The sequence below is a fragment of the Somniosus microcephalus genome, unplaced genomic scaffold, assembly GCF_052327205.1.
Source record: "Somniosus microcephalus isolate GS21.2 unplaced genomic scaffold, FLI_Smic_1.0 unresolved_chr8, whole genome shotgun sequence".
Taxonomy (NCBI): domain Eukaryota; kingdom Metazoa; phylum Chordata; class Chondrichthyes; order Squaliformes; family Somniosidae; genus Somniosus; species Somniosus microcephalus.
Window position 1 is genome coordinate 35479705 of NW_028225186.1, and position 26550 is coordinate 35506254.

The following is a 26550-nucleotide window of genomic DNA, read 5'->3' on the forward strand; positions in this document are numbered from 1 at the left end:
TGGTGTATGAAACTCAAAAGGTTAGTATGCAGGTGCAGCAAGTGATTAAGAAGGCCAATGGAATGTTGGCTTTCATTGCTAGGGGGATAGAATATAAAAATAGGGAGGTATTGCTTCAGTTGTACAAGGTATTGGTGAGACCGCACCTGGAATACTGCATACAGTTTTGGTGTCCATACTTTAGAAAAGACATACTTGCTCTCGAGTCAGTACAAAGAAGGTTCACTCTGTTAATCCTGGGGATGAGGGGATGGATATATGAGGAGAGGATGCGTAGATTGGGACTCTACTCATTGGAGTTCAGAAGAATGAGAGGCGAACTTACTGAAACATATAAGATTGTGAATGGGTTTGATCGGGTGGATGCGGGGAGGATGTTCCCGATGATGGGTGAAACTAGAACTAGGGGGCATAGTCTTAGAATAAGGGGCTGCTCTTTCAAAATTGAGATGAGGAGGAACTACTTCACTCAGAGGGTGGTAGGTCCATGGAATATGCTGCCCGAAAAAGCTGTAGAAGCTACATCATTACATAAATTTAAAACAGAAATAGACAGTTTCCTAGAAGTAAAGGGAATTAAGGGTTACGGGGAGCGGGCAGGAATTTGGACATGAGTCTAGGTTCGGATCGGACATGGCCCTGTGGGTAGCGGAGCGGGCCCAGGGGCTGTGTAGCCTGATCCTGCTCCGATTTCGTGTGTCTAATTCTGTTAGATTCAGGAGATGGTTCAGTGATAGTAGATTGGCGGCTCGGATCAGATCAGCCATGATCTTATTGAATGGCGGAGCAGGCTCGAGGGGCCAATTGGCCTACTCCTGCTCCTATTTCTTATGTTCTTATGGTCTTATAGGGTCTGATGAAAGGGAGGAACTGAAAGAAATCAGTATTTGTAGGGAAATGGTGTTAGGGAAATTGACGGGATTGAAGGCCGATAAATCCCCAGGGGCTGATAATCTACATCCTAGGGTACTTAAGGAAGTGGCCCTAGAAATAGTAGATGCGTTGCTGATCATCTTCCAACATTCAATGGAATCTGGAACAGTACCCATAGATTGGAGGGTAGCTAATGTTACCCCACTATTCAAAACAGGTGGTAGAGAGAAAAATGGGAATTACAGACCGGTAAACCTGACATCGGTAATGGGGAAAATGCTGGAGTCCATTGTAAAAGATGTAATAGCAGAGCACTTGGAAAACAGTGACAGGATCGGACAAAGTCAACATGGATTTACAAAAGATAAATCGTGCTTGACTAATCTAATGGAATTTTTTGAGGATGTAACTGGTAAAATAGATAATGGAGAACCAGTGGATGTGGTGTATTTGGACTTTCAAAAGGCTTTCGATAAGGTCCTGCATAAGAGATTAGCGTGTAAAGTTAAGGCACATGGGATTGGGGGCAAGGTATTGACTTGGATAGAGAACTGGTTGGCAGACAGTTGACAAAGGGTTGGAATAAATGGGTCTTTTTCCGAGCGGCAGGCAGTGACTAGTGGGGCACCGCATGGATCGGTCCTTGGACCCCAGCTATTCACAATATATAATAATGATCTAGACAAGGGAACTAGATGTAATATCTCCAAGTTTGCAGATGACACAAAGCTGGGTGGGCGTGTGTGCTGTGAGGAGGATGCCGAGAAACTCCAGTATGATTTGGACAGGTTGGGTGATTGGGCAAAAGCATGGCAGATGCAATATAACGTGGATAAATGCGAGGTTATCCACTTTGGTGTCAAAAACAGAAAGGCAGATTATTATCTGAACAGCAATAGATTGGGAGAAGGGGAAGTGCAATGAGACCTGGGTGTCCTTGCACAGCAGTCGCTGAAGGTAAGCATGCAGGTGCAGCAGGCAGTTAAGAAGGCAAATGGTATGTTGGCCTTCGTAGCGAGAGGGTTTGAGTACAGGAACAAGGATGTCTTGCTGCAGTTGTACAGGGCCTTGGTGAGACCACATCGTGAGTATTGTGTGCAGTTTTGGTGGCCTTATCTGAGGAAGGATGTTCTTGCCATGGAAGGAGTTCAGCGAAGATTCACCAGGCTGATACCTGGGATGGCAGGAACGACGTATGAGGAGAGATTGGGTCGATTGGGCTTATACTCGCTGGAGTTTAGAAGAATGAGAGGGGATCTCATTGAAACTTATAAAATTCTGACAGGACTGGACAGACCAGATGCAGGAAGGATGTTCTCGATAGCCGGGGAGTCCAGAACCAGGGGTCACAGTCTAAGGATAAGGGGTAAGCCATTTAGGACTGAGATGAGGAGGAATTTCTTCACCCAGAGAGTGGTGAACCTGTGGAATTCTCTACCACAGAAGGCAGTAGAGGCCAGTTCATTAAATATATTCAAGAATGAGTTGGATATATTTCTTAAGGCTAAAGGGATCAAGGGATATGGGGAGAAAACAGGGACCGGGTACTGAATTTGGATGATCAGCCATGATCGCATTGAATGGCGGAGCATGCTCGAGGGCCCGAATAGCCTACTCCTGCTCCTATCTTCTATGTTTCTATGTTTCTATGTCCTTATATGGGATAAAATTAATACTCAACTAGAAACCGTTCTAGAAACCAGGAAGCTGGTTAAAAGGCAGAAGCAGGGTGCGGTAGTTATTGGGTGTTTTTTTGACTGGACGGTGTAAAGAGTTGGCCCCCCTGCATCACTGCTGCGACCGTTGCCCTTCTTGCCATTTCAACAATCTGGACTTGGGTACAGGAGGCAGACGTATCGACATTTGCTGCTAACACGAAAAACAGGGAGCCTGGGTAGCTGTGAAGGAACCGTCAGTGAACATTTAGAGAAGAATATGGAGAGGAAATGTACACCAAATGGTGTGTTAAAAGCTGCCGAGGAGTCTCCAACAATAGATATTTACAGAGCAGAGGAGACCATTCGGCCCACTGTGTTAATTCTGGGTCTTTGCCACAGCAATACTAAACTAAACCCACTGACCCACTATCTCCCCATAGACCTGTGTCAATCGCAAACTAATCCCACTGCCCCACTCTCTCCCCAAAGCCCTGTAACAATCCCAAACTAATCCCACTGTCCCGCTCTCTCCCCAAAGCCCTGTAACAATCCCAAACTAATCCCACTGACCCGCTATCTCCCCATAGCCCTGTATCAATCCCCAAACAAATCTCATTGCCCCGCTCACACCCCATAGACCTGTATCAATCACAAACTAATCCCACTGCCCCGCTCTCACCCCATAGCCCTGAATCAATCCCAAACTAATCCCACTGCCCCGCTCACACCCCACAGACCTGTATCAATCACAAACTAATCCCACTGCCCCGCTCTCACCCCATAGCCCTGAATCAATCCCAAACTAATCCCACTGCCCCGCTCACAACCCATAGACCTGTATCAATCACAAACTAATCCCACTGCCCCGCTCTCACCCCATAGCGCTGAATCAATCCCAAACTAATCCCACTGCCCCGCTCACACCCCATAGACCTGTATCAATCACAAACTAATCCCACTGCCCCGCTCTCACCCCATAGCCCTGAATCAATCCCAAACTAATCCCACTGCCCCGCTCACACCCCATAGACCTGTATCAATCACAAACTAATCACACTGCCCCACTCTCACTCCATAGACCTGTATCAATCCCAAATAAATCCCAGTGCCCCACTCTCTCCCCATAGCCCTGCGCCGGCACTTTGAAAGAGCTCTGCAATTAATTTCATTCATCTGCCCTTTCCCCATAGCCCTGTAATGTTTTTCCTTCAAGTATTTATTCAACTGCCTTTTGAAAGTTACTATTGAATCTGCTTCCACCGCCCTTTCAGGCAGCGCATTCCAGATCACAACAACTTGCTGCTTAAAAAAAATGATTCCTCATGTCACCTCTGGTTCTTTTGCCAATCACCATAAATCTGCGTCCTCTGGTTACCGAATCTTCTGCCAGTGGAAACACTTTCTTCTTATTTATGCTGTCAAAACGATTCATAATTTTGAACATCTCTATCAAATCTCCTCTTAACCCTCTCTGCTCTGAGGAGAACAATCCCAGCCTCTCCAGTCTCTCCACATAATTGAATTCCCTCATCCCTGGTACCATTCTGTTAAATCTCCTCTGCACCCTCTCTAAGACCTTGACATCCTGTGTTGACTTTAACAACATAGCACTGATTTAACACGTTCCTGTGAAAGATCATTGATCATTAAGAGATTGTAAATCTCACCTGCTTGCTGCTGGGGTTTGCCGATGTTGAGCTGAGACTGTAAGTGCAATGGTTTTGAAATGACAATCAGAGGGGATGTGGTTTAGACATCACATGAATGAAATGACAGTTTCATCTTAAAAAGGAGAAGTGTGAGTGAAGGCAGTCCACGAGGAGGCTGGATTGGCTCGTGTGTGTCATGGGCTGTGGTAACCCACTGTCCAAACTGCCTACTGTGGGCAGCAGCAGCTGTAACAGCTGGGAGCCCCTTTCTTTATCTTTACAACTTCCCTTCTCCACCTCTCCCCTCCTGCTGAAACCCATCACAACTGGTCCTCTGCTCAGCCATTGCCCACAGCCAGCAGGGCGAGTGGACAAGAAGCCAGGCTCATTCACCCTCTCCCTAACACAGGGCCACAGACACCAATTGTAACCGCTGCCCAGGCTCAGGTCAGCTCCCTCAGCACAGTCCGGGGATGAAGCCTAGGCCTTTCCAAATGCAAGGAAGCAAGAAACAAATACTGGCCAGGAAAGTCTCAGCGAGTTCGAGTAATCTGTGCGTTTGTTTGATTGAAACCAAAACAGCTTCGAACACGAGGATGCTTCACACAGGTGGAGAAATTCAGTTCACTTTTTCGACATATTTCAAAGCAGCAGAAGCAATGAACATGCTGAAACTGGCAAATATGAACACATATATCACTAAGCAACAATAGAATAAGGAGCATATGGCACAGAAAAAGAAGAAATGAAAGAAAGATTCGAAGAAAGAAAGAAAGTACAAGGACTTTGGGTTTTAGACACTGGCACTGTGTTTCTTTCTGCGCCGGGACAGCAGAGGGCACAATCGGAACATCAGCCACATTAGTGCCTGAAACATGGTTCAATAGTAACAGGAGGAGGCCATTCAGCCCCTTGAGCCTGTCGAACTGGAACAGGAGGAGGCCATTCAGCCCCTCGAGCCTGTCAAACCGGAACAGGAGGAGGCCATTCAGCCCCTTGAGGCTGTCGAACAGGAGGAGGCCATTCAGCCCCTCGAGCCTGTCAAACCGGAACAGGAGGAGGCCATTCAGTCCCTCTAGCCTGTCAAACCGGAACAGGAGGAGTCCATTCAGCCCCTCGAGCCTGTCAAACCGGGACAGGAGGAGTCCATTCAGCCCCTCGAGCCTGTCAAACCGGAACAGGAGGAGGCCATTCAGCCCCTCGAGCCTGTCAAACCGGGACAGGAGGAGACCATTCAGCCCCTTGAGCCTGTCGAACAGGAACAGGGGGAGGCCATTCAGCCCCTCGAGCCTGTCAAACCGGAAAAGGAGGAGGCCATTCAGCCCCTCGAGCCTGTCGAACAGGAACAGGAGGAGGCCATTCAGGCCATCGAGCCAGTCAAACAGGAACAGGAGGAGGCCATTCAGCCCCTTGAGCCTGTCAAACAGGAACAGGAGGAGGCCATTCAGTCCCTCGAGCCCGTTACACTGGAACAGGAGGCCATTCAGCCCCTCGAGCCTGTTACACAGGAGGAGGCCATTCAGCCCCTCGAGCATGTTACACAGGAACAGGAGGATGCCATTCAGCCCCTCGAGCATGTTGCACAGGAACTGGCCATTCAGCCCCTCAAGCCTGTTACACTGGAACAGGAGGCCATTCAGCCCCTCGAGCCTGTTACAATGTAACAGGAGGAAATTCAGCCCCTCAAGCCTGTTACACAGGAACAGGTGGAGGCCATTCATTCCCTTGATCCAGTTACACAGGAACAGCTAATTTATTATTAATGTTTCATGTGATGTGTTTGCTCTGAAATAAATTGTTAAAAATTTTAACCTGCATTGGCCGGGAATCGAACCCGGGTCTCGCGCATGGCAGGCGAGAATTCTACCTCTGAACCACCAATGCTGACAGTGACAATAATACCCATTTTCCAGTAGCTACAATTTATTTTTGACTTTTGTTAATAGACGCGAGGACACTGCGGTAAAATAAAAAGCGAAATGCAGCAGATGCTGGATCTGAAATTGTTCATTAAATGTTGGAAACACTCCACAGGTCAGGGAACATCTGTGGACAGAAAAACACAGGGTTAACCTTTCAGGTCCATGAGCTCTCGGTAGAACTAAGATTTTGCAGCTTTGTAGGTCCCGTGTGAGTTTCCTTCCAAACTTTTAAAACTTTTAAACTGCTCAAAAATTACAAAATTAAGAAACTAACCTTCCCTCGAAAAATAAATGGCCCGTACGGGGATCGAACCCGCGACCTTGGCGTTATTAGCACCACGCTCTAATCAACTGAGCTAACCAGCCCATCTGTAAGGTTTATCTATAGTACCGTCCCTGTTTCTGGTCTTTGCCAGCTAAGTCACTTTGTCTTTGAAGGCTGTAAAAGAAGGACTTGCATTTCTACAGGGCTTTCACGACCTCAGGACATCCTAAAGTGCTTTACAGCCAATGAATACTTTTTGAACTGTTTTGCATCTGTGACAGGTAGATTGGTCAGGAGGAGGTCCAGTAGGTTTTCCCCTCGTGTTGGTTCCCTCACCACCTGCCGCAGGCCCAGACTGGCAGCCATATCCTTCAGGACTCGAACCACTAAGTCAGGAGTGCTGCTACCGAGCCACTCTTGGTGATGGGCATTGAGGCCCCCCACCCAGAGTACATTCTGTGCCCTTGCTGCCTTCAGTGCTTCTTCCAAGTGGTGTTCAACATGGAGGAGTACTGATTCATCAGCTGAGGGAGGGTGGTAGGTGGTAATCAGCAGGAGGTTTCCTTGCCCATGATGTTCCTGTGTAACAGGCTTGAGGGGCTGAATGGCTTCCTCCTTTTCCTGCATAACAGGCTTAACAGGCTGAATAGCCTCCTCCTGTTCCTGCATAACAGGCTCGAGGGGCTGAATGGCCTCCTCCTGTTCCTGCATAACAGGCTCGAGGGGCTGAATGGCCTCCTCCTGTTCCAGTGATACAGACTCGAGGGGCTGATTGGCCTCCTCCAGTTCCTGTATAACAGGCTTGTGGGGCTGAATGGCCTCTTCCTATTTATGTGTAACAGACTCGAGGGGCTGAATGGCCTCCTCCTGTTCCTGTGTAACAGGCTTGAGGGGCTGAATGGCTTCCTCCTTTTCCTGCATAACAGGCTAAACAGGCTGAATAGCCTCCTCCTGTTCCTGCATAACAGGCTCGAGGGGCTGAATGGCCTCCTCCTGTTCCTGTATGATAGGCTCGTTGGGCTGAATGGCCTCTTCCTATTTATGTGTAACAGACTCAAGGGGCTGAATGGCCTCCTCCTGTTCCTGTGTAACAGGCTTGAGGGGCTGAATGGCTTCCTCCTTTTCCTGCATAACAGGCTTAACAGGCTGAATAGCCTCCTCCTGTTCCTGCATAACAGGCTCGAGGGGCTGAATGGCCTCCTCCTGCTCCAGTGATACAGGCTTGAGGGGCTGAATGGCTTCCTCCTTTTCCTGTGTAACAGGCTCAAGGGGCTGAATGGCATCCTCCTGTGCATGTATAACAGGCTCGAGGGGCTGAATGGCCTCCTCCTGTTCCTGTGTAACAGGCTCAAGGGGCTGAATGGCATCCTCCTGTGCATGTATAACAGGCTCGAGGGGCTGAATGGCCTCCTCCTGTTCATGTATAACGGGCTTGAGGGGCTGAATGGCCTCCTCCTATTCCTGTGTAACCGGCTCGAGGGGCTGAATGGCCTCCTCCTGTTCCTGTCTAACAGGCTTGAGGGGCTGAATGGCTTCCTCCTTTTCCTGTACAACACGCTCGACAGGCTGAATAGCCTCCTCCTGTTCCTGTATAACAGGCTCGTGTGTCTGAATTGTCTCCTCTTGTTCCTGTGTAACAGGCTTGAGGGGCTGAATGGCCTCCTCCTGTTACTGTGTAACAGGCTCGAGGGGCTGAATGGCATCCTCCTGTGCATGTATAACAGGCTCGAGGGGCTGAATGGCCTCCTCCTGTTCATGTATAACAGGCTTGAGGGGCTGAATGGCCTCCTCCTGTTCCCGTATAACAGACTCGTGTGTCTGAATTGCCTCCTCCTGTTCCAGTGTAGCCGGCTTGAGGGACTGAATGTCCTCCTCCTGTTCATGTGTGGCAGGTTTGAGGGGCTGAATGGCCTCCTGCTGTTCCTGTGAAACAGACTCGTGGGTCTGAATTGCCTCCTCCTGTTCCTTTATAACTGGATCATGGGCCTGATTTGCCTCCTCTTCATCCTATGTAACAGGTTCGAGGGGCTGAATGGTGTTCTACTGTTCTTGTACAGATCTTGTATCGCTGAACGGCTTCCTCCTGTCCAATGCAACAGGCTCGAGGCGTTAAAGGCCTCCTCTTGTCCCTGTGTAACTGGCTCGAGGGGCTGAATGGCCTCCTCCTGTTCCTGTATAACAGGCTAAAGGGGCTGAATGGCCTCCTCCTGTTCCTGTGTAAAAGGGTCATGGGACTGAATGGTCTCCTCCTGTTCCTATGTAAAACGGCCATGGGACTGAATGGCCTCCTCCTGCTCCTGTGTAACTGACTCAGGGGTTGAGAGTAGTCAGAGGGAAAGTGTCGGGGCGGTAGTTTCCCTTCTCTGAATTACCGATTTACTGCAAAATGTACCGTCAGTGGAGGAACCACCGAACCCTGACCCAAAATCCGACTCTGGTGGGACTCGAACCCACAACCTTTGAATGCCTTAATCTGTCATACAACGAGAAGTCCAATGCGCTATCCATTGCGCCACAGAGCCAATTACGTAAAGTTCTATTACAAAAGCAAAATAGTGTTGATGCTGGAAATCTGAACTGTAAACAGATGAAATGCTGGAAACAATCTGCAGGTCAGGCAGCATTCCATGTCTGTTTAAAAGGGGTCTACTTTCAGTCCCGGATCATTCTGTGTCTGTTTAATAGGGACATGCTGTCAGTCCCGGATCATTCTGTGTCTGTTTAAAAGGGACATGCTGTCAGTCCCGGATTATTCTGTGTCTGTTTAAAAGGGACATGCTGTCAATCCCGGTTTATTCTGTGTCTGTTTAAAAGGGACATGCTGTCAGTCCCGGATTATTCTGTGTCTGTTTAAAAGGGGTGTGCTGTCAGTCCCGGGTCATTCTGTGTCTGTTTAAAAGGGACATGCTTTCAGTCCCGGATTATTCTGTGTCTGTTTAAAAGGGATGTGCTGTCAGTCCCGGATTATTCTGTGTCTGTTTAAAAGGGATGTACTGTCAGTCCAGGATCACTCTGTGTCTGTTTAAAAGGGATGTGCTGTCAGTCCCGGGTCATTCTGAGTCTGTTTAAAAGGGATGTGCTGTCAGTCCCGGATCATTCTGTGTCTTTTTAAAAGGGATGTGCTGTCAGTCCCTGGTCATTCTGTATCTGTTTAAAAGGGATGTGCTGTCAGTCACTGGTCATTCTGGGTCTGTTTAAAAGGGATGTGCTGTCAGTCCCGGATCATTCTGTGTCTGTTTAAAAGGGATGTGCTGCCAGTCCCGGATCATTCTGTGTCTGTTTAAAAGGGATGTGCTGTAAGTCCCTGGTCATTCTGTGTCTGTTTAAAAGGGATGTGCTGTCAGTCCCGGATCATTCTGTGTCTGTTTAAAAGGGATGTGCTGTAAGTCCCTGGTCATTTTGTGTATGTTTAAAAGGGATGTGCTGTCAGTCCCGGATCATTCTGTGTCTGTTTAAAAGGGATGTGCTGTCAGTCCCGGATCATTCTGTGTCTGTTTAAAAGGGATGTGCTGTAGGTCCCTGGTCATTCTGTGTCTGTTTAAAAGGGATGTGCTGTCAGTCCCGGATCATTCTGTGTCTGATTAAAACGGGTGTTACATAATATGATAGAGTCTGCCCCACAGAAACAGTCCATTTGCACGAACTGGTCTCCACACGAGGCTCCTCCTTCTCTATTTCTTCTCACCCCCCAAATAAAACTAGAATCAGTAATGGTAACCATGAAACTATCGGATTGTCGTAAAAACCCATCTGGTTCACTAATGTCTTTCAGGGAAAGAAATCTGCCGTCCTTCCCTGGTCTGGCCTTTGTGTGACTCCAGTCCCATAGCAATGTGGTTGATTCTTAACTGCCCTCTGAAATGGCCTAGCAAGCCACTCAGTTGTAACAAACCGCTATGAAACAAAATAATAAAAATGAAGCTGGACGGATCAACTGGCCTGATCCATATCAGCCTCCTCCTGAGGTCCCCACCATCACAGAAGCCAGTCTTCAGCCAATTCGATTCACTCCACGTGATATCAAGAAACGGCTGAGCACACTGGATACAGCAATGGCTCTGGGCCCTGACAACACCCCGGCTATCATTCTGAAGACTTGTGCTCCAGCCAAGCTGTTCTAGTACAGCGACAACACTGGCATCTATCCAACAATGTGGAAGACTGCCTAGGTATGTCCTGTCCACAAAAAGCAGGACAAATCCAATCCAGCCAATTACCACCCCATCAGTCTACTCTCTAGTCTCAATCATCAGCAAAGTGATGGAAGGTTTCATCCGCAGTGCTGTAAAGTGGCACTTACTGACCAATAACCTGCTCATTGATGCCCGGCTTGGGTTCTGCCAAGAGCACTCGGCTCCCGACTTCATTAAAACCTTGGTCCAACATGAACAAAGGAGCTGACCACCAACATCCTGGGGGTTACCATTGAACATAAATACTGTGACAACAAGAGAAGGTCAGAGGCTAGGCATTCTGCGTCGGGTGTCTCACCTCCTGACTCCCCAAAGCCTATCTACCATCTACAAGGCACAAGTAAGGAGAGTGATGGAATACTCTCCACTTGCCTGGATGAGTGCAGCTCCAACAATACTCAAGAATATCGACACCATCTAGGACAATGCAGCCCGCTTGATTGGCACCCCATCCACCACCTTAACCATTCACTCCCTCCACCACCGGCGCACCGTGGCTGCAGTGCGTACCATCTACAAGATGCACTGCAACAACTCACCAAGGCTTCTTCAGCAGCACCTGACAAACACGCAACCTCTTCCACCTAGAAGGACAAGCGCAGCAGGCGCATGGGAACACCCCCACCTCCAAGTTCCCCTCCAGGTCACACACCATTCTGACTTAGAAGTATATTGTCGATCCTTCATCGTCGCTGGGTCAAAATCCTGGAACTCCCTCCCCAACAGCACTGTGGGAGTACCTTCACCACACGGACTGCAGCGGTTCAAGAAGGCGGCTCACCACCACCTTCTCAAGGGGCAATTGGGGATGGGCATTTAATGCTGGCCTTGCCAGCGCACCCACATCCCATAAACGAATTTAAAAAAAACTATCAGCATATCCTTCTATTCCTTTCTCCCTTCCTCTTAAATGCATCTGTAGTATTCGCCTCAACTACTGCATTCTCAGCGCTCTTTGGCCAAAGATGTTAATCCTGAATTCCCTGCTGGATTTATCGGTGAGTATTTATGACCTGTCTTCTCTGAGCTAGTTCCTGACTCACTCACAGTAGGAAGCATTTTCGCATTGTTAATGTGCAGCTGCGATGGCCGAGTGGTTAAGCCGTTGGACTCGAAATCCAATGGGGTTTCCCCGAGTAGGTTCGAACCCTGCTCGCAGCGACTTTGATGCAAATTCTTTATTTTATTTCATCGGCTCCCTGTGGCGATCACTGGCCCCGAAATTGGTCAGAATTCCCTCCACTGCACTTTATTACACTGATTAACCCAAAGTTCCAATTGAAACACTAATAATTTATCGGCATCAATTAGATATTGGGGATTTGTTGGGAACTCGTGAGCAATACACACACAAAGCAGCATCAAAAATACTAATTAATAAAGAGCCCTGCAGTGTTTGGTATGGAATCACCTTCAGCTGGTAAGTGAGAACACGGTTTGGTTTTATAAAACTGAACACGAATTAAAAAGTGTGTAAAAAGACCGTGGCAGGACTCGAACCTGCAATATTCTGATAAACTCAAAATTAATACCGAAGTTTGACGCCTTATCCATTAGGCCACACGAACAGTAGGAGTATCAGCGCCATCTGTGGACAGATAGACACAAGGTCAACCTTCCAGTTCCTTGAGTTCTCGGCAGAACTAAGGTTTTGTCGCTTTGCTTCAAAGTATTACAGCTCCAATCTTTTCAGCAAATAGCAAAATTAAGAAACTACCCACACCATCAAAAAATAAATGGCCCGTACGGGGATCGAACCCGCGACCTTGGCGTTATTATCACCACGCGCTAACCTACTGAGCTAACCGGTCTGCCTTAACTCCTTTTGCTGTTAAATTCAATTTATGTTGATTTTTGGTTTTTGTCAGTTGTCAGTGCTCCGGTTTCCTCCCACAGTCCAAAGATGTGCGGGTTAGGTTGATTGGCTATGATAAATTGACCCTTAGTGTTAGGGGGATTAAATACGTGGGGTTACGGGGATAGGGTGGGATATGTGTTGGTGCAGGGGTTACGGGGATCGGGTGGGATATGTGTCGGTGCAAGCTCGATGGGCCGAAATGGCCTCTATCTGCACTGTGGGGTTTCTGTGATTCTGTGACTTCGAAGGCTGTAAAAGAAAGACTCTGATTTCTACAGCGCCTTTCACCTGGGGACGTCTCAAAGCGCTTTACAGGCAATGTAGTTGTAGTTGTAGTTGTAGTCACTGTTGTAATGTAGGAAAAACAGCAGCAGCCAATTTGTGCACAGCAAGCTCCCACAATGTGATAATCGAGGATCACCTGTTTTAGTGATGTTGATTTGAGGATAAATATTGGCTACAGGACACCGGGGTAAACCTCATCATCCCCTGCTCTTCTTCCAATAGTGCCATGGGATCTTTTATGTCCACCCGAGAGGGCAGAGGGGGCATCAGTTTTGGAATTGTATTCCGCCACAATCTGTAACCTTATGGACCGGCATATCCCTCACCCTACCATTAGCATCAAGACAGGGGACCAACCCTGGTTCAATGAGGAGTGTAGAAGAGCATTTCAGGAGCAGCATCAGGCGAACTGAAAATGAGCTGACAACCTCATGAAGTTACAACACAGGACTACACACATGCTAAGCTATGGAAACAGCATGTGTAGACAGAGCGAAGCGATCCAACAACCAACGGATCAGATCAAAGCTCTGCAATCCTGCCACATCCAGTCGTGACGATTTTAATTTAATGTAATTTGTTCCTAGGACTTGTGCATCGCTGGCAAGGCCAGCATTAATTGCCCATCACTAATTGCCCTTGAGAAGGTGGTAGTGAGAAGCCCTCTTGACCCACTGCAGTCAATGTGGTGAAGGTACTCCAATAGTACTGTTAGGGAGGGATTTCCAAGATTTTGACCTAGCGACGATGAAGTTATGGTGATATATTTTCACGTCGGGATGGTGTGTAACTTGGAGGGGAATTTGGAGGTGATGGTGTTCCCATGCACCGGCTGCCCTTATAAGAACATAAGAACATAAGAAATAGGAGCCGGAGTAGGCCATTCGGCCCCTCGAGCCTGCTCCACTATTCAATAAGGTCATGGCTGATCTGATCTTGGCCTCAACTCCACTTTTGTGCCTGTTCCCCATAACCCTTGACTCTCCGATAGTTCAACAATCTGTCTATCTCAGCCTTGAATATAATCAATGATTCAGGCTCCACAGCTCTCTGGGGTAGATAATTCCAAAGATTCACAACCCTCTGAGAGAATAAATTCCTCCTCATCTGCGTCTTAAATGGACAAACCCTTATTCTGAAACTATGCCACCTGATTCTAGATTCCCCCATGAGGGAAAACACCCTCTCAGCATCTACCCTGTCAAGCCCCCTCAGAATCTTATATGTTCCAATAAGATCACCTCTCATTCTTATAACTTCCAATGAGTATAGGCCCAACCTGCTCAACCTTTCCTCTAAGACAATCCCTTCATCCCAGGAATCAACCTGGAGAACCTTCTCTGTACTGTCTCCAATGCAAGTATATCCCTCCTTAAATAAGGAGAACAAAAATGTATGCAGTACTCTAGGCGTGGCCTCACCTGTACAGTTGTAGCAAGACTTCCCGACTTATATACTCCATGCCCCTTGCAATAAAGGCCAACATTCCATTTGCCTTCTTAATTGCTGCATGCTAACTGTTTGTGTTTCATGTACGAGGACACCTAGATCCCTCTTAACCGCAGCATTCTGTAGTCTCTCTCCATTTCAATAATATTTTGCTTTTCTGTTCCCTCCATGGCCTCGCCCCTCCCTATCTCTGTAATCTCCTTCAACCCCACAACCCCCTGAGATATCTGCGCTCCTCTAATCCTGCCCTCTTGAGCATCCCTGATTATAATCGCTCAACCTTCCTGTTGCCCTAAGCTTTGGAATTCCCTGCCTAAACCTGTCCACCTCTTTTTCCTCCTTTAAGATGCTCCTTATAACCTATCTCTTTGACCAAGCTTTTGGTCACCTGCCCGAATTTCTCCTTATGTGGATTGGTGTCAAATGTTTTGTCTGAAAATACTCCTGTGCAGCGCCTTAGGACGTTTTACTACGTTAATGGTGCTATATAAATGCAAGCTTTTGTTGGTAATGGTGGTAGCTGATTCGGTGATGGTCTTGCTGTTGAATGTGAAGGGGCGGTGGTTAGACTTTCGCTTGTTGGAGCTGGCCATTGCCTGGCACTTGTGTTGGCTGTTGTCATGTGTGGCACACAGTGCCATATGTACAGTATTTGCCGATAGGATAGTGTATGATTGACAACTGTAGGTGTATGCTGAAAGATTAATGCAGGAAATCGTCAGCTAGAGTCTCGAAAATATAAGCTTATACATATGAACCAAACCCAATGGCCGGTTAGCTCAGTTGGTTAGCGCGTGGTGCTAATAACGCCAAGGTCGCGGGTTCGATCCCCGTACAGGCCATTTAATTTTTGGTAGAGAGAGTAGTTTCTTGATTTTGTTATTTGTTGAAAAGTTTGGATGGAAACTCACACGGGACCTGCAATACTTTGAAGCAAAGCTGGAAATCCTGAGTTATGACCTGCGGAGCGTTTCCAACATTAAATGAACAATTCCAGATCCATCGGGACTTCTCGTATTTCAATCAGTGAACGGTTCACAGCTGCTGATTGGTTTGGAGTGCAAAGAATAGAACTGAAATAAATACAATCCCGGGGTTTAATCACTCATTATTAACATACCGCCAGAAACAGACCGTTCGGTCCAACCAGTCCATGCCTCCGTTTATGCTTCACTCGAGCCTCCTCAAGTCTTTCCTCATCTAAATCTATCAGCATAACCCTCTATGCACTTCTCCCACATTTGCTTACCTAGCCTCCTCTAAAATGCATCTAAACTATTCGCTTCAACCACTCCCTGTGGTAGCGAGTTCCACATTCTCACCACTCTCTGGGTAAAGATGTTTCTGCTGAATTCCCGATTTGATTTCTTGCTGACTATCTTATATTGATGGCCTCTAGTTATGCTCTTCCCCACAAGTGGAATCATTCTCTCTGTATCCACTCTATCAAAACCTTTCATAATTTTAAAGATCTTTTAAGCTGACCTCCCTATTCTTCCTAGCATAATGAAATACGTCACACTTATTTGTGTTCAAATTCATTTGCCAATGCTATGCCCATTCTGCAAGTTTATTAATGTCCTCCTGTAACTTGTTGCAGTCCTCCCCAGTATTGACTATTCCCCCCAATTTGGTGTCATCTGCAAATTTATAAATTGTGTTTCTGATCACTAAGTCTAAATCGTTAATATAAATTGCGAACAGCAGTGGCTCCAGCTCTGATACTTGTGGAACACCACTACCCACCTTCTGCCACTGTGAATAAACTACCCGGTAGTCAGACTATCTGCCTTCTCTCCTTAAGCCAGCCAGCAATCCATTCCACTACTTCTCGCCTGACTCTGAATTCTCTGCCCTTGTTCATCAGTCTATTATGGGGTACATTATCGAAGGCCTTCTGAAAATCCAGATAAATTACATCTACTGCATTACCATTGTCTACTCTCTCTGTTGGTTTGGAGTGCATAGAATGGGACTGAAATGACATCGGCGATCTCCAGTTCCCTGCTCCCCTCACCCACTCCAACCTAACTCCCTATGATCTTGCAGCACTCCGTTCTCTCAGATCCAACCCTAACATTGTCATTGAACCTGCTGACAAAGGTGGTGCTGTTGTTGTTTGGAAAACCGTCATCTAACATCCGGAGGCTGAACGGCAACTCACTGACATCTCCTCCTACCTCCCCCTGGACCATGACCCCACTACTGAACATCAAGCAATTGTTTCCAAGACTGTCACTGACCTCATCTCCTCTGGAGATCTTCCCCCCATGGCCGCCAATCTCTCAGTTCCTCAACACTGCACTGCCCACTTCTGCATCCTTCCCAAGATCCACAAACAGGACTGCCCTGGTTGACCAATTGCTGCAGCCTGTTCTTGCTCCACAGAACTGATTTCTTACTATCTTCACTCTATTTTTTCTCGACTTGTCCTGTCCCTTCCCACCGACATGCGCGACTCTTCCAATACCCTCTGTATTTTAACAGTTTCCAGTTTCCTGGCCCCAAACGTCTCCTTTTCACTCTGGATGTCCATTCCCTCTGCACCTCCAACCACCACCAGGACGGCCTTAAGCGGCTCCACTTCTTCCTTGAACAGAGGCCCCACCAGTCCCCATCCACCACCGCCTTTGTCCGCCTGGCTGCACTTGTTCTCACATTGTACAACTTCTCCTTTGATTCCATTCACTTCCTCCAAATCAAAGATGTTGCTATAGGTACCTGCATGGGCCCTAGCTATGCCTGCCTTTTTGTGGGATATGTGGAACATTCTTTGTTCAAGTCCTACTCAGGTCCCCTTCCTCACCTCTTTTTCCGGTACACCGATGATTGTATTGGTGCTGTTTCCTGCTCTCGCTCTGAACTAGATAATTTCTTTCACTTTGCCTCCAATTTCCACCCTTCCCTCACCTTCACATGGTCCATCTCCGACTCTTCCCTTCCCTTCCTCGACTTCTCTGTCTCCATTTCTGGGGATAGGCTATCGACCAACACCCACTATAAGCCCACTGACTCCCACGGCTACCTGGACCACAATTCCTCCCACCACGCTTGCTGTAAGGACTCATAGAAACATAGAAACATAGAAGATAGGAGCAGGAGTAGGCATTCGGCCCCTCGAGCCTGCTCCACCATTCAATGAGATCATGGCTGATCATCCAAATTCAGTACCCTGTCCCTGCCTTCTCCCCATATCCCTTGATCCCTTTAGCCTTAAGAAATATATCTAACTCCTTCTTGAATATATTTAATGAATTTGCCTCCACTGACTTCTGTGGTAGAGAATTCCACAGGCTCACCACTCTCTGGATGAAGTAATTCCTCCTCATCTCTGTCCTAAATGGCTTACCCCTTATCCTTAGGCTGTGACCCCTGTTTCTGGAATCCCCGGCCATCGGGAACATCCTTACTGCATCTAGTCTGTCTAGTCCTGTTAGTATTTTATAAGTATCAATGAGATTACCTCTCATTCTTCTAAACTCCAGCGAGTATAAGACCAATCAACCCAATCTCTCCTCATATGTCACTCCTGCCATCCCAGGTGTCAGTCTGGTGAATCTTCACTGCTCTCACTCCATGGCAAGAACACCCTTCCTCAGATAAGGCGACCAAAACTGCACACAATGCTCAAGATGTGGTCTCACCAAGGCCCTGTACAACTGCAGCAAGACATCCTTGCTCCTGTACTCGAACCCTATCGCTACGAAGGCCAACATACCATTTGCCTTCTTAACCGCCTGCTGCACCTGCATGCTTACCTTCAGCGACTAGTGCACAAGGACACCCAGGTCTAGTTGCACTTCCCCTTCTCCCAATCTATTGACGTTCAGATAATAATCTGCCTTCCTGTTTTTGCCACCAAAGTGGACAACCTCGCATTTATCCACATTATACTGCATCGGACATGCTTCTTCCCAATCACCCAACCTGTCCAAATCATACTGGAGTTTCTCGGCATCCTCCTCACAGCACACATGCCCACCCAGCTTTGTGTCATCTGTAAACTTGGAGATATTACATCTAGTTCCATCCTCTAGATCATTAATATATATTGTGAATAACTGGAGTCCTAGCACCAATCCCTGCGGTACCCCACTAGTCACTGCCTGCCACTCGGAAAAAGACCCGTTCATTCCAACTCTTTGCTTCCTGTCTGCCAACCAGTTATCTATCCAAGTCAGTACCTTGCCCCCAATCCCATGTGCCTTAACTTTACACGCTAATCTCTTGTGCGGGACCTTCTCAAAAGCCTTCTGAATGTCCAAATACACCACATCCACATAGCATTTCCCCCACTACCGATGTCAGGCTTACCGGTCTATAATTCCCCGTTTTCTCTCTACCACCTTTTTTGAATAGTGGGGTAACATTAGCTACCCTCCAATCCATGGGAACTGTTCCAGAGTCTATCGAATTTTGGAAGATGACCAGCAATGCATCTACTATTTCTAGGGCCACTTCCTTAAGTACACTAGGATGTAGATTATCAGTCCCTGGGGATTTATCCATTCCATTCTATTCCATTCTCCCAGTTTCTCTGTCTCTGTTGCATCTGTTCTGATGAGGCCACCTTCCATACCAGTGCTTCCGGTATGTCTTCCATTTTCCTCAACTGAGGATCCCCCTCTACCATGGTTGACATGACACTCGACCGAGTCTGTTCCATTTCCCGCACGACTGCTCTCACCCCTTCCGCTCACTCCCAGAAACATGATAGGGTTCCCCCCTTGTCCTCACCTTTCACCCCACCCGCCTCCACATTCAACGGATCATCCTGCGCCATTTCCACCACCTCCAGCATGATCCCACCACCAAACACATCTTCCCCTCCTCCCTTTCAGCATTTCGAAGGGACCGCTCTCTCCATGACAGCCTGGTCCACTCCTCTATCACCCCAACACCCCTTCTCCTTCGCCCGGCACCATCCCATGCAAGTGCAGGAGATGCAACACCTGCCCTTTTTACTTCCTTCCTTCCCATCGCCCAGGGCAGCAAACACTCCTTCCAGGTGAATCAGCGATTACCTGTACTTCTTACAATTTAGTTACTGTATTCGCTGAATCTACATTGTGACACCAAATGCAGATTGGGTGACCTCTTTGCAGAACAGTCGGCAAGTGTGACCCCGAGCTTCCGGTCACCTGTCACTATAATTATCTGCTCCACTCCCTCTCTGATCTCTCCTTCCTTGGCCTGTTGCACTGTTCCAATGAACTCTACGTAAGCTCGAGGAACAGCACCTCATCTTTCTATTAGGCACTTTACAGCCTTCTGGACTTAACATTGAGTTCAACAATTTCAGACTATAAATTGGCCCCTGTATTTCTTTAATTTTTTTAATTTGTTCTCATTTTTCCTCACATGACAGTTGTTAATGTTTCTGCCATAATCATTCACACCTCATCTTGAGCCATCTTTTGTTCGTTAACTTGTCCTATTACCTCTCCTTTTGCCTTGCACCATCATCCCTTTTGTAAGTCAATCTCTCCTGCCATCCATTCTATCACAGACATTTCCTTTGTTCTTACCTCGCCTCCACCCACCCCTGCTTAAAAATCCCTCTTCCCTAACCTTTTCCTGCTCTGACGAAGGGTTCGACCTGAAAGGTTAACTCTGTTTCTCCCTCACTCGATGCTGCCTGACCTGTTGAGTGTTTCCAGTATTCTCTGTTGTTAATGAAATGAACACAGTAACGGAGTTTAATCACTCATTATTAGGATTTGTTGAGTCTACTTTTGTGTGGCCGCATGGCCTAATGGATAAGGCGTCTGACTTCGGTGTAAATTCTGAATGCTATCAGAAGATTCCAGATTCGAGTCCTGCTGCGGTCGTTTTACACACTTTTTAATTCGGGTTCAACTTTAGAAAACCAAACCGCGTTTCCACTCTTTTCCTTCCAAACATTGCAGGGTTCTTTATTAAATGGAATTTTTACGTGCTGTCTTATGTGTCAATTTCTCACTGATCTTTGCAAATAGTTTCAAACAAATCCACAATTTCTCATTGATGGCAAATTAGTGTTTCCAATTGGAACAACAGCTTTGGGTTAATCAGTGTCATAACGTGCAGTGGAGGGAATTCTAATCAGTTTCGGGGCCAGTGATCTCCACAGGGAACCGATGAAATAAAATAAAGAATTTGCAGTAGAATCGCTGCGAGCAGGGTTCGAACCTGCGCGGGAAAACCCCATTGGATTTCAAGTCCAACGCCTTAACCACTCGGCCATCGCAGCTGTGCAAATGCAACTTTTCAACAGTGAAATGACCTATGCAAACTATTAGACAACTTCCCTGCACAACATAAATGGAATGAAGTTGTGTGACAGCTGCACAGAGGCCTGGTTAAGTCACTGTGTACAGTTCTGCGCACTGCACCTTAGAAAGGATATATTGACCTTGGAGGATGTGCGGTGCAGATTCACGAGTGTGTTACCAGGGCTCCAAGGGTTAGGCTATGAGCAGAGATCACGTAATCTAGGCTTGTATTCGCTGGAATATTGAAGATTAAGGGCAGTGATCATAGAAATACAGAAATTTACGCCAGAGAAGGAGGCCATTCGGCCCATCGTGTCTTTGCCAGACGAAAAAGAGATATTTTGCCTAATCCCACTTTCCAGCTCTGGGTCCGTAGCCCTGTAGGTTGCAGCACTTCAAGTACATATCCATAGTGCTTTCTATTAATGTGATCGGTAGTGACTTCCAGAAAATGGTTCTTGTCAACTCCTCTTTAATCATTTTACCAGTTACTTTAAATCTACGCCCCTGATCATTGACATTTCTGCTAAGGGAAATAGGTCCTTCCTATCCACTGTATCTTGGCCCCTCAGAATTTTATGCACCTCAATTATGTCTCCACTCCACCTCCTCTGCTCCAAAGATAACAAACCAACCCTATCCAATCATTACTTACAGCTAAAATTTTCCAGTCCTGGCAACATCCTAGTAAATCTCCTTGGTACCCTCTCTAGGGCAATTACATCTTTCCTGTACTGTGGTGACCAAAGCTGTCTGCAGTACTCTAGCTGTGGCCTAACAAGTGTTTTATACTGTTCAAACATAACCAGACTGTTCTTGAATTCTATGCCTTGGCTAATACAAACATAGAAACATAGAAGATAGGAGCAGGAGTAGGCCGTTCGGCCCCTCGAGCCTGCTCCACCATTCAATGAGATAATGGCTGATCATCCAAATACAGTACCCGGTCCCTGCTTTCTCCCCATAACCGTTGATCCCTTTAGCCTTAAGAAATATATCCAACTCCTTCTTGAATTTATTTAATGTATTGGCCTCTGCTGCCTTCTGTGGTAGAGAATTCCACAGGTTCAGCACTCGCTGGATGAAGAAATTCCTCCTCATCTCTGTCCTAAATGGCTTATCCCTTATCCTTAGTCTGTGACACCTGGTTCTGGATTCACCGACCATCGGGAACATCGTTCCTGCATCTAGTCAGTCCAGTCCTGTCAGAATTTTATACGTTTCAATTAGATCCCCTCTCATTCTTCTAAACCCCAGTGAGTATAAGCCCGATCGACACAATCTCCCCTCATACATCTTTCCTGCCATCCCAGCTATCTGCCTGGTGAATCTTTGCAGAACTCCTTCCATGGCAAGAATGTCCTTCCTCAGATAAGGCGACCAAAACTGCACACAATACAGGTAGACTACCCTTTATCCGGACTTCCGAAAACCGAAACCCTCTAAAAACCGAAGGTTTTTTCGTTCAGCGTAAGTCGTGCGTACGAACGAAAAAACCTTCGGTTTTTAGAGGGTTCCGGTTTCGGAAGTTCGGTTAAAGGGTAAGTCGTGCGCACGACCCCCCGCCGACCCCCCCCCCCCCCGCGGACCCCGCCGGCCCCGACAACCGCCGACCCCGCCAGCCCCGACAACCGCCGACCCCCCTGCGGACCCCGCCAGCCCCGACAACCGCCGACCCCCCCGCGGACCCCGCCGGCCCCGACAACCGCCGACCCCCCCGCGGACCCCGCCGGCCCCGACAACCGCCGACCCCGCCAGCCGCCGACCCCCCCGCGGACCCCGCCGGCCCCGACAACCGCCGACCCCGCCAACCGCCGACCCCCGCGCGGACCCCGCCAGCCCCGACAACCGCAGACCCCGCCAACCGCCGACCCCCCCGCGGACCCCGCCGGCCCCGACAACCGCCGACCCCGCCAGCCCCGACAACCGCCGACCCCGCCAACCGCCGGCCCCGACAACCGCCGACCCCGACAACCGCCGACCCCCCCGCGGACCCCGCCAGCCCCGACAACCGCCGACCCCGACAACCGCCGACCCCGACAACCGCCGACCCCCCCGCGGACCCCGCCGGCCCCGCCAACCGACAACCCCGACAACCGCCGACCCCCCCGCGGACCCCGCCGGCCCCGACTGACTTACGCTGAGCGTCAGCGTAAGTCGTGCGCACGACCCCCCGCCGACCCCCCCCCCCCGCGGACCCCTGCCGACCCACCTTCCGAAATCCGAAATTCTCCTTTATCCGAAACTCGGCTGGTCCCGAGGTTTTCGGATAAAGGATAGTCTACCTGTACTCAAGATGTGGTCTCACCAAGGCCCTGTACAACTGCAGCAAGACATCCCTGTTCCTGTGCTCAAACCCTCTCGCTATGAAAGCCAAGATACCATTTGCCTTCTTAACCACCTGCCGCCTAATAAAGGAAAATATTCCCTAGGACTTTTTAACCAATAAGAAAAACAGAAACTGCTGGAAATATTTGTTAGAACTGATTCTTTTACCCTCAGTCTGGTTCAGTAAACACTGAGTCGAACAACTGGAGAATTCAAACGATTTATTATCCGCCGAGTCTTACTCTGATATATCGACACTGACTCCTGCAAGAGTCTGCGAATCCAACAGAGCAAGCAGTTTGTCCTACAGTGTGTTACATTATTATACTTGCATTGGAGAAGACATTAACACATCGTACAGTCTGCACCAATCCCGAGCTGTGCACGTACACAGTTCATTTGATTTCCTGGCCTGGCAGTTTGAAATAAAGAAGTCACATTTTACTGAATGGGTTACAGTTAAGTTTATATCCTGGTAATGGGTTCCCGATCACCTAAACATTATGGTAATGCGTTTGCAATCACGGTAATGTGTTTTCTGATCGCCTATTGTCTGTATAACTTCTGCACTCTGCTTTACAGTGTTTCTAACAGCAAGGTGTAACATTGTGGGCGCCAGCCATATTAGCAGCCAAAGATCAGTTTAGCCTTTTTATTTTACTTCTTGCTGCCTTCACAGTTTCTTGTTTCTATTTCTTTGACCTTGGTATTCTCAATCCCTCCTTTTATCATTCTATGATAACCAACCGTTATTCAGTGACGTCTATCTTATTAATCGATCAAATTCTTCATTGTCATCATACTTTACTTCCTTCATTTCACATTCATTGGTCAGTCTTACCATTAACATCTTTGGGCTACCTATTTTTTCCAAAGCTAGCTGCATTCTTCCTAGCACACATTTCATGATTGCTAGTCCAATAAAAATACAGGCGATTGCAACTACTAGGTACATAGCCATATTTATCAACCAGTCATACCATCCTCCAAATCCCCAATCTCCCCAGTTACTTGCTTCCTTCATATTATCCATTTGTTCCCTTATCTTAGTGATAAAGTGGGTGATGTTCTTTGTCTGGTCTCGGACTCCCATAAGGCATTTACCTTTTACTATTGCACAGACACCACCTTCTCGGGCCAGCAGGTAGTCTAGGGCATATCTGTTTTGCATAGTGAATAACCTGAGTTCCGACAATTCTTTAGTGACTGCGTCGAGGGCCCCCATGGTAGCATTACCCAGGATGGTGAGGCCACAGATAAGGTAGTTCCGGTTATTGGCGGCCAGATAGGCTCCAATATAGCCTATAGAGAACAGGCCAGCAAATCCATATCCTATAGAGGTTCTGTGTCCTCCTAGGGATTCAGGATTTTTCCACTTGGAGCAAAACTCTTTCGAGGCTGCCCTGACTACTATTTTTCGGTGGGATGTCCATTGGGAGGGGCAGGGTACTGTGGTAGGGGTTAAGGTAGCGATGGCTACCGTCTGGGGGCGGTATCTACTACCATGAAATTAGTGGCTTTTCCTTGGCTCAAGAAAAAGTAGCCTGGTTTGGTATATATCACAGATACGTGTTCCTGCCTTGTGCTTAAATGGCTCGGGGGAAGGAAATAGTCAAAACCTTGGATCTCACGAGTATCAGTAGGCTGGGTATTAGCTATTTTTACTAGCATAAAGGTTTCCCCCCCTACCTTCAGAGTTGTCCCATCCCCTTCTCCACATAAAACTTGTACTCCTTCGGTTATTGACACACATACGGATTGCTCACATGTGCAGCTGCCGGTGTCTGGTCCTATCGTACACTGATGGTGGAGGCAGCGTGTCATCAAGCAGGTGTAGTTCTGCTTAACCCATACTGACCTACAGCCATAGCCCGTCCCATTCCAACTATTCTCATAGCCACCAGGGTTCCTGCTTGGTTTCAGGCAATTGGCGGGTGGGGTTATGGTATAGGGTATTGTTATATTGTTTGTGGGAGGGAGAAGGTGAGCATCTAAAAGAAAGTCCGGGGGAACAATAACCGGGGTTGGGGTAAACACCCCCTCAACAGATATCAGGGGCGGATAACAAACAATTGACTCTGGTGAGTATAGGGCTGTGTGAGTCTGGAGGAATAGGTTGCCCGTCGGGGTTTCTTCAGGAAAAATGTGTTGGAGATCTCGTTTACGTCTCTTTGTGAGGGTACCTTCTACCCTCGAATAGTCGAAGCTGCTCATAGGGGCAGTCCATTTCTTTTCTTTTCCTGGTTGGACTTTGGATAACAGCTTTGTCCTTTGGTATCGGTAGTTCTGTTGCATGGTCCTGCAGTAACAGACTTGGTCACCTGGCGTCAACAGACGTAATCAAATTTACACTTGGTCCAATGGCATGGCAATGTTCCTCTGTGTATGTATCTCAGCATTAGCGAGCGGTGGGGCTGTCTAATAAGCCCAATGTAGGTGTCCCAGTTGATCATGTTCCATTTCCCGAACCCGCCTGGGTTATCATCATTGCACCGAAGCACGTCTCCGTGGCATAGGTGGTGTACCCGCTTGGATTGGTTCTGCCGGCATGTCCACCTTCTGGGCCGTTGAGTTATTCCAAGGGTGATCAGGGCACTGATAGAGGGGATCCACAGCGACGTCTGCATGGCTGGTCGGCGCGGCACGTCTGTTTAGGGAGAGATTTCTTGGAAGCAAGAGAGGTTAGCATTCTTTAAGTTTTAGGCATAGCATTACTGACAATTTTACAGTGGTGGAGGCGGACCCAAGCACTCTTTCCCTCTACTTTGGCAGCAGTTGGGGTGGCACCAGCCGGGATAGTACGTATTTGGAACAAGGCCACGGGGAGTAATTTGAGCCATGTAGTTCCCGTCTCGGCCTGTAAATTGGCAAGTTTATTTTTCAAGGTCTGATTAGCCCGCTCGACCAGTCCGGCGGCCTGTGGCCTATAGGCACAATGTAGCTGCTGTTGGATGCCCATTTGAGTGCAGAACTCCTTGTTTACCAGACCCACAAAGTGAGGGCCGTTGTCTGAACTTAATCGGTTTGGAATTCCGTACCTTGGAATAATTTCTCTCATTAAAACTTTTACAACAGTGGAGGCTTTGTTATCCGTAGTCGGGTAGGCCTCAATCCACTTACTAAATAAATCAACAATAACCAGTACATATTTATAACACTGACACCTTTCTAACTCAATATAGTCCATCTGGAGGGTCTCAATGGGACCCGTGGGTAACGGCGTCTTACCCATTTCACAAGGTATGCCTTTTCCCGGGTTGTGCTGCTGACAAATGAGGCAGCGACTGCTAATACCTTGAGCCAGAGCTTGTAATCTAGAATGCCACCATGTAGCTAATAACGTGTCACTAGTTGCTCTGGTACCACAATGAGTTGCAAAGTGTATACATTCAATAACCCATAATGCTAGCTCATCTGACATACAAGTTTTGCTCGGCAGGGGTGACACATAATTTAGACACACAATCATATGTACAACCGAGCTGTTTCCACAGTCCCTTATCACGGTCAGGAGCGTCCTCCTGTAACTTAATGACGTCTTGGATGGTTGGCATTGGCTTTTCCGAGGGAGACTTGCTTTTATTTGAGCTTTTAGTCTGGCTCATCATTCTAGGCACAACCACTCGTTGTTCCTGGGACGCTTCCCTAGCTTCCTGGTCTGCGCATCTATTCCCTATATCTACAGGGGTCTGTCCTGCTGTGTGTGCGGAGCACTTTATCACGGAGATCTGTTTTGATAGCATGAGGGCTTGTCGCAAATCAGATACTAATTTCTGATGGGATATCTGTGTTCCTGCAGAGGTTAGGAACCCTCTG

General features: G+C 47.8%; 1 protein-coding gene and 3 non-coding genes across 4 annotated transcripts; 1 reads left to right on the forward strand and 3 right to left on the reverse strand.

Annotated features, from left to right (window-relative positions):
- Positions 1-8796: 8796 nt before the first annotated feature.
- trnar-ucu (transfer RNA arginine (anticodon UCU)) lies at positions 8797-8889 on the reverse strand. Its single transcript has 2 exons — positions 8853-8889; positions 8797-8832 (listed from the first exon to the last, which is right to left on the reverse strand). It is a non-coding gene; the product is annotated as a tRNA-Arg (tRNA).
- Positions 8890-11639: 2750 nt separating this feature from the next.
- Positions 11640-11721, forward strand: trnas-cga (transfer RNA serine (anticodon CGA)). Its single transcript has one exon. It is a non-coding gene; the product is annotated as a tRNA-Ser (tRNA).
- Positions 11722-20302: 8581 nt separating this feature from the next.
- trnas-uga (transfer RNA serine (anticodon UGA)) lies at positions 20303-20384 on the reverse strand. The gene has a single exon. It is a non-coding gene; the product is annotated as a tRNA-Ser (tRNA).
- A 3113-nt stretch (positions 20385-23497) lies between these two features.
- LOC147085885 (syncytin-1-like) lies at positions 23498-24241 on the reverse strand (the record flags this gene model as incomplete). The annotated part of the gene is made up of 1 exon (XM_085979163.1): positions 23498-24241. A coding segment is annotated over one exon (744 nt), but the record flags the coding sequence as incomplete, so codon positions are not given.
- Between the last annotated feature and the right edge of the window lie 2309 nt (positions 24242-26550).